Source organism: Sinocyclocheilus anshuiensis, unplaced genomic scaffold (genome assembly GCF_001515605.1).
Source record: "Sinocyclocheilus anshuiensis isolate Anshui unplaced genomic scaffold, SAMN03320099.WGS_v1.1 scaffold242, whole genome shotgun sequence".
Lineage (NCBI taxonomy): Eukaryota > Metazoa > Chordata > Actinopteri > Cypriniformes > Cyprinidae > Sinocyclocheilus > Sinocyclocheilus anshuiensis.
In genome coordinates, this window is record NW_015546053.1 from 944417 (window position 1) to 953009 (window position 8593).

General features: G+C 36.0%; 1 protein-coding gene across 1 annotated transcript in view; it reads left to right on the top strand.

The window, feature by feature from the left end:
- Positions 1 to 8593, top strand: part of LOC107699228 (serine/threonine-protein kinase D2-like) — a 41799-nt gene that overhangs the window by 29921 nt on the left and 3285 nt on the right. Inside the window, exons 9-16 of the mRNA XM_016500428.1 lie at positions 980 to 1057; positions 2337 to 2649; positions 3007 to 3059; positions 3173 to 3245; positions 4561 to 4667; positions 4868 to 5029; positions 8274 to 8372; positions 8523 to 8593. The exon at positions 8523 to 8593 is cut by the window's right edge and continues 191 nt beyond it. Of these exons, the coding sequence (XP_016355914.1) occupies positions 980 to 1057; positions 2337 to 2649; positions 3007 to 3059; positions 3173 to 3245; positions 4561 to 4667; positions 4868 to 5029; positions 8274 to 8372; positions 8523 to 8593 (956 nt within the window). The remainder of the gene's footprint in view (positions 1 to 979; positions 1058 to 2336; positions 2650 to 3006; positions 3060 to 3172; positions 3246 to 4560; positions 4668 to 4867; positions 5030 to 8273; positions 8373 to 8522) is intronic.

Below are 8593 nucleotides of genomic sequence, written 5' to 3' on the forward strand. Positions count from 1 at the left end.
TATCCGCTATATATATATATATATATATATATAATACTGTATTATTGTATGACATTTAACTGACATTTTAAAGATATCTATTTGCCAGATTCCAATTTATCTAATTACATTTTTATTTTTAAATTGATAATTAATTACCTAATTTCTTAAAGTGACACTCGTATATTATTGTTGTCTATTGTAAACCCTTGTTTGTTTTTTTTAATATGGTTAATTATGTATTTAATAATTTAATATTTCTATATTTATTTAATGGTTATTTAATAGTAATATAGTGCAGTAGTCGTATGGACCACTTTAATGTATTTATTTATTCATTTACTCATTTAGGTGTTTTGAGTTTTAAAACACCCAGTTTCATTATATGGAAAATAGTGACAAGGATTTTCTTCAAATAAATTGTGTTCTACAGAGTTTGAACGATATAAAGATGAGTAAATGAAGTCATTTTTTCTTTTAACACAGCCAGAGTTTTCTGTCTAGTCTTTACACTATCCTTACCTCACTTCCAAACACCCTATCGATATTTCTTTATGTGTTCTGCATCAATCTGCACACTTGCGCTATAATATCAGCAAATCTTCAGCTTTTAAATCACAGGCTATTCTGAGCGTGTTCTGCAGGAGTGGGTATTGATTTGTAGGAATGAATAGCAGTAAATGCCACTCATAGTGTTTGGTGCTTCTAGACGAGTATTTTCACAAAGAATGGGGAAAAAATGGCTGAGGCATTTTCTCAACATTGATATATTGACCTTTTCTCGGCCTCCTGTAAAACTTCTGAATTTCTGTGTAGCATTTTACTCCGCTTTAGCCTTTTCTTTCTAACTTTCGTCCTGGTTTTTCTCTTGCGTCCTCCTCTTCTCTTCAGCTCTGTTTATCCTTCGCTTTCTTCCTCCTGTCTGCTGGGGTGAATCTGACCCCAGCACCAACTCGTTGTTGAGCAATGACCTCTGACCTCTCACCCCACCCTCCAACAGAGGAAGAAACACTACTGGCGCCTGGACTGCAAATGCATCATCCTATTTCAAAACGACACCACCAACAAATACTACAAGGTAGAATCTCACTTTCTTTTGTGTTTTAATGACTGTTTATTATGAAAGCATGTTTCCGCCAATGCATGAAAAAAATAAAAATGGTAATTGCAACCTTTTATCTGACAATTTGGACTTTTATTCTCACAATTCCGAGTTTATATCTTACAATTCTGAATATGAATTCAGAATTGTGAGATTAAAAAAAAGTTGTAAAAAGCAATTCGTTTTTACATTTTTTATTCCACGTTGGAAACAGAAAAACTATTGCGAGGATGTAAACTTGGAATTGCAAGAACAAAAGGTAGAATTCTCAGTTTATATCCCATAATTCTGAGTTTATGTCTTGCAATTATGACTTTTTTCTTGCAATTTTGAGAAACAAAATTATTAAATTACACAATTACTTTTTTAATTCCATGGTGTGAAAGAAATTCGGAAACTTGGAGTTTAAAGAACAAAAGTTAGAATTTTTAGAGTTAGAGTTTGTCTTGCAGTTCTGAGTTTATATCTTGCAATTCCGACTTTCTTTTCTCAGAATTGCAAAAGTCAAAATTATGAAATATAAACTTAGAACAATTCTGAATTTTTCTCAGAATTGAAAAAAAAAAAGTCAAAATCGTGAGATATAAACGGAACAATTGTGACTTTTTCTCAGAACTGCAAGAAAGAAGTCAGATGTGTGAGATTTACACTCCGAATTCTAACTTTTCTTCTCGCAGTTCAGAGTTTATATCTCGCAATTCTGTTTTTTAATTTCTGCCACAGAATAAAAAAAATAAAAAGGTAATTGAGACCTTTTTCTCTACAATTCTGAATTTATGTCTCACTATTCTGACTTTTTCATAATTGCGAAAAAAATAGTCAGAATGTAAAATAAAAAGTCACAATCACTTTTTGTTTTCGTTTTTATGTATGTATGTACAGTATTTATTAATAATTTTTTCCATCCATCCCATGGTGGAAACAAGCTTCCCACCGTTTATAGACATTGTGAGCTAAATTGCACATGGAAAAGGAGTTAATGTGTGTGTGGAAATGCCACATTACATTATGCATTATGCGTTCACAGTGACAGATGAAGCATGAATATTCTGGGTTCATGAAATAATGCATTATGAATGGTTTTCACAAGCTGGGGTGACTTCACATGTAGAATGTGAACCTGGTTTGATGTATCATTTCAGTTAATTATCTCAACTCACACTGGCATTAACCCAGACCCTGCTTTTAAATGAACCTTGGCGCATATTGTCTGCATGATTGAGGGTCTAATTTGCCCCTTTGCTTCCCTCCACAGGAGATCCCGCTCTCAGAAATCCTTGAGGTCCGCCTCGCAGGTGATTTCTCTCTCGTCCCTCCTGGCACAAGCCCCCACTGCTTTGAAATCATGACGGGTACCATGATCTACTTTGTTGGTGAAGACCCCAACACCACCCCGTCCCCGTCATCCAGTGTATCTGGTCTGCCCATCTCCACCAGCCCCAGCAGTGTTGCGCCCAATAGTGGGGTGGGACGAGAGTTTGCCAAAGGATGGGAGACTGCTATACGTCAAGCCCTCATGCCAGTCATCTTCCAAGACAACCCTCCAGCCGAAGGTCATACTCCTCACCGTAAGTGAGATTAATTCTGGAAGAAAGGAGTGATTCTGTATACATAATCATAATAGGGGTCACCGTTATGAAACCTAAACAAATCATTTGGTTATGTGAAGAATTTAGTTAGACATGATGCTATGATATGATAATGTAATATGATGCTCATTTGATGTTCATTTTCTTAATCTGGACTATTTAAAAATGGATGGATGGATGGATGGATGGATGGATGGATAGATAGATAGATAGATAGATAGATAGATAGATAGATAGAGATTTTTATTATTTAATTTTAACATCCTTATTTGTCATTGACCTTTATACAGTACGAGTATAACACTATAATGTGAGACTAATCTGATTAATTTTCAGGGCAGGCATCAGTCAGCATCTCAGTGTCTAACAGTCAGATTCAGGAGAACGTGGTGAGTAAACATGACCTTTAAAGATGCGATACATCACATAGTCTGATGATGACAAAGATGATTATGATAATGAGTAAGATAATAATAAACGATGATGATGATGTACCCAACAGGACATTGGAATGGTGTACCAAATCTTTGCTGATGAGGTTCTGGGCTCTGGACAATTTGGTGTGGTATATGGAGGTATGTCTATGACTGAAAACCTGATTTTTTAAATTTCTAAACATTTGCTAGGGCATTGCTATACGGTTGCTAAGGTGTGCTTGGTGGTTGCCAGGCTATTCTGGATGGTTGTTAGGTGTTTTCTTACTGGACCATGTAAACAGTGCACATGCACCCTTAAGTTTCATAATATGTTTGGGGGGAAAAAACACATTCATGAATAAATATGTATTTAGAAAACTTTAATTTACAAGTCCAATATTTGCAATATTTTTTATTCATGTAAGCTATAGCTTCTGACCTTTAAATCAAAGCATACTCGTGATTTTATGACATCAATTACTGCTTTATTTATTTAACACAATCTTAATGTTATTTATGTGTTTTACTTTCATTTTATTACAAATAGGCCAACAGCGCCCCCTAAGTAAATAAACGGCAGTAAATCTAATTAACATTTAGGCAAAAGTTCCCTGAATGACCACACTGCTGACCTGATCTTATCGCTAGCACACCCTGATCACATGTGAGTTATTTATCTTATAGGCAAGGCATATTTATCATAACGGGCCGATCCTTATATTCTCATTTTAAGCCATTATCGGACGATTCCGATATCATTCCGATAATATCGGGCATCCTTATAAAAAATACCCTTTTCCTTAAAGATTCTATGGATTTTAAAGGTTCTTCATGGAACCATCAATGCCAATAAGAACCTTTATTTTTAAGAGCATAACTTGTCCCAAATTGGACTTCAGACTAGAATATCATAACACCTTAAATTCAATGAGCTTTAAAAAAAATAGCCAAAATATTTTTTTTTACAACTCTTTTACTTTTTGCTTTTTAAATCTTCAAATAATTGTAATGTTTCCACATCTGAGAAAGAAAAAAAAAATGCAGTGATTGATTTAAAGTTGACTTATAGTTATTTTCAGCTTTCAGTGTTCTCTCATTGTAAAATAACTTCATTATTTAAAAAAAAAAATCTGCACAGGAGAGGCTTGATGTTGTTTCCAAATAAAAGGAAATATATCGGTATTGGCATCAGCAATTGGCCAAAATGAGTTGAAAAATATCGGCATATCAGATATCGGCAAAATCCTGTTCTTTGGGGAACCCAAAATAGTTATTCTATGGCATCACTGCAAAAATCCACTTTTTGAATCTTATTTTTTTTTTTTTTAAAGTTTAAACACCAAAAATTGAATTCTTATTCATAACCCTTGTCATAAGTATATGCAATAGCAAGCACCACTAATGATATGCAAGAATGGACCTTTGCAAAAGATTTCGAATATACAACACATAATCATTTCCTCAACCCACACAGGAAAACACAGGAAAACTGGCCGGGATGTAGCCGTGAAGGTGATCGACAAGCTTCGGTTCCCCACCAAGCAGGAGAGCCAGCTGAGGAATGAAGTAGCCATATTGCAGGTGACCAGCAGGGGGCGATAGGAAATCAATGATTCATCACATTGTATTGACTGAATGATAATGAACACATATAACACAATTAAACCTGCTGTGTGCCTGCTGATTGTGAGGACACCAAACATAAGGTCATGAATGCAAATAAGCAACAACGTGACTCACTCAACCGCATCTCTTTATCTTGTCCTTTCATCCTCTCTCAGAGGCTGCGACACTTGGGTATAGTGAATCTCGAATGCATGTTTGAGACACCGGAGAAGGTGTTTGTGGTGATGGAGAAACTTCATGGTGACATGCTCGAGATGATCCTGTCGAGTGAGAAAGGACGACTTCCTGAGAGACTCACCAAGTTCCTCATCACGCAGGTCAGCGCTGCGTTTAGAGCTTAAAACTTGCTTCTCAGAGGTTAAGGACTGTTCACACCAAGGACATACGGTTATCACAGTCATTCTAAAGGCCTGTTCACACCAATAGAGATAGCTATAATCGCTATTACCGTATTGGTCCGAATATAAGACGACCCTGATTATAAGACGACCCCACTTTTTCCAGATGTACCTTTTGGAAAAAGGCTTTTTAAAAACCAAATCTTGTTTTTTCTCAGTAAAACACATTTTGTCTTCAATTATTTTCATATTGCATATTTTTCCTATTTAAATTTTTGTTTTGAAAGTATGGTAAAAACTGGTAAACTGTACCAACAATCACATTTAAAAAATATACACTTTTTGATATACCATTAAAAAAAAAAAAAAAAACAGGTAGCCCATCTGAATTAGGACATTTAGGCTATCCATCTAATAGCAGCCTACCAAAATCTTATTAACAGTAGAAGTTAAATCTTACTGTAGTCTTCAAATCTGGGTACTGTCTTACGTTTTAAAATCACAAAGGGAGTTTGGTCGCGATCTTTACAACATGCATTTACGTATTTCATGGCACACTCGTTTTATGCGTATTTGGCGCCACCTATTGTTGTTGGTGTATTATTGACATGTCAAAGTCTAGACCCTGAATATAAGACGACCACGTTTTTTCAGATGTATTTCCAAGAAAAAAACTTCGTCTTATATTCGGGTCAATACAGTAGCTACAACTATAATGATAAATTAAGCGTTAGCGTTAGTTCTGGCAGGTCACGTGAGTCAAGCTTGCATCAGCTGGTTCTCAGCTGATTCTCAGCTGATCACATCTATCTATAGGAATACGACACCGATCGCGGCATTCCTATATAAGCTCTATTCAGTATTATTCAGCAGCTTTTCAGCTTGCTCCGGAGCAAATTACCCTCCTCCATCCCCAGCTCCTCCTTTCGCCACAGTCAGGACTTGGCTTTCTGATATTCCTTGCTAATCAGACTCCTTTATCTTGAATAAAGTGTTACACTTAAATATCATTAAGTACATTAATGATATCTGCCTTGTTCTGTTCTGTTAACCCTAGGGGGGTTATTATTGCTGCTCTCCCTGCTCATTCATGACAGGCTGCATGGATGGGCAGGGAGGTTTTTGCCCAGAACAGAACCATACCGCAAAACCAAACTTTATGCTAAGTATCTATCATTTTGACGATAGTGGTCCTGACAGAACTATATAAGTGTCCTCTTTATTATAAGTGCATGCAGCATTTTTTCGTCTGCTGCTTTAAAGGTGTCATGAACTGCCTTTTTTATTATTTTGTACTGTTCTCTGAGGTCCACTTATGTTATCAAGATTTTTACATCAAAAAACATCATTTAGAATGAATAAGCTATTTTCTGTCCTGTTTTGAACCCCCTCATCAGAACGCTTTGTTTGAATAGGTGTGGCGGATTGCAGACTTGGAAGTAAACGCCCACTGCTATGATTGGCTAATTGTTGTGTATGTTTGACAGCCTACAGCCGTCACAGATGGACGCTGCTGTGATTTAGGTCAAAAACGTATAAATACTCAGTACATATCAAACGATCTGTAAGAAGAGACAAAGCAATAGGTGACCACATAAAAAAACAGTTACTCACACTTGTGTGTTGCAACATTACTGTCGGATCCAATATAGTCGGCACAGCATCGTCTTTTAGTTTCAATCTTTCTGAAAATCCTGCGTCAAATTGTGCCTTGCTTGTAAACAAATCTGCGGTAAAATGAAGTGAACAAAGGACCAAGTTCTTACTGATGCGGTCTGGATCTTCATTAAAAATAAAATTCATCCACTCTTTTCTAATTTTAAGATCAGAAGGAAGGCGATGCAAATACGTTTTTTCCACAACTTCGTGCTGTACAGCGTCTTGTTGTATTCGGAGCAATCTTTATCGTTTGATTTCAGCATAGACCTGCATTTTCCTCTCTCGTTATTTACTCTACATGTGCGAATCGGTGGGCGGGGCTAAACAGGCAGCGTCGTAGAAGCAGGCGTTGATCTTCTACTCCGGAGGTGGTGTTTAGCCACGCTATTACATCATAGAGTGGCACATTCCACAATCTGTTGTTTTGGCAGATTGGCTTCAATATAAGCTGTTTAGACTAATGAGAAAGTTTTGAGTTCTGAAACTTACAGGATGTTTTTTTATAGCACAATAACCTCTTATATATTATTGATTTGCCCGCTCATATATTATATATTATTGATATTGATTTCTCAGTTCATGACCCCTTTAAATGCTCTTTCATGTCTAACTGTCTGTTGATGCTTTTATCATTCACCACCTGGAAAAAAAAAAAAAATCATTCTGAAAGTAATTCCAAGAATATTGTTACTCTACACTCCTAAAAATAAAGGTGTTTCAAGATGCCATAGAAGAACCTTTTTGTCTAAATGGTTCCATAAAGAACCTTTAACATCTGCAGAACCTTTCTGTTTCATAAAGGGTTCTTTGTGGCGAAAGAAGGTTCTTCAGATTATAAAAAGGTAAGAAAGTGATGGTTCTTTAAAAAAACCTTTGACTGAATGGTTCTTTGGATGGAACCAAAAATGGTTCTTCTATATGGCATCGCTGTGAAGAACCTTTTAAAGCACCTGTAGTTTTAAGAGTGTATGTCATTATTGTTATAGTTGTGGTGTGGACTTCACTGTTCTCATATAATTCAAATATGAACTAATGATGAGCTAAGGCATGTACCAATCAAGAACTAACCTTAAATACGGCTTGAGTCATATGGATTCATGTGTGGATACCGACTGCCTTAACTACTTGTTAGTACGTGCCTTTTAGATAATATATTGATTAACACTTTGGGGTAAAATTTCACACATTAACTCATGTTGTAATATTAGTTCTTGATTAGTACATGCCTTAAATCATCAATAGTTCATATTAATGTAATATTTAATTTAAGTATTAGTATATTAATATTCATGTACTGTTATTGTAAAGTGTTGCAGATAACTATAACGGTAACTAGCATTGTGTTCTGTTTGTTATTAGCACACTGCAGTTTTGTCATTTGTTTTATTTTTTTTTAAAGAATGCACTGTAGTTTTGTCCTCAAGCTCTTTAAAAGCCAGGTAGATTCTGATTGGCTGTCAAAGTTTTTATTGTGTAGTTATCGCTATAGTAATCATTCTTGGTGTGAACGGGCCTTTAAATACATTATTTTAAACCAGTATCTTCTCTTTCACTCCCTCTCTAGATTTTGGCTGCTCTGAGGAACCTTCACTTCAAAAACATAGTGCACTGTGACCTCAAGCCTGAGAATGTGCTGTTAGCATCAGCGGATCCTTTCCCACAGGTCAGAAATTCAAAAAACACAATTTTAACACATCCTGATAAAGAGGCATGGGAAACAAAGTACAGCTCTTTTTTCTGTTGCATAATGCAAGGTTATACTTCTTTTCGTTGACTCTTAACACTTCTTCCCACCCACACGGGATGTTCACAGGTGAAACTTTGTGACTTTGGTTTTGCTCGCATCATCGGAGAGAAGTCTTTCCGCCGTTCGGTCGTTGGCAC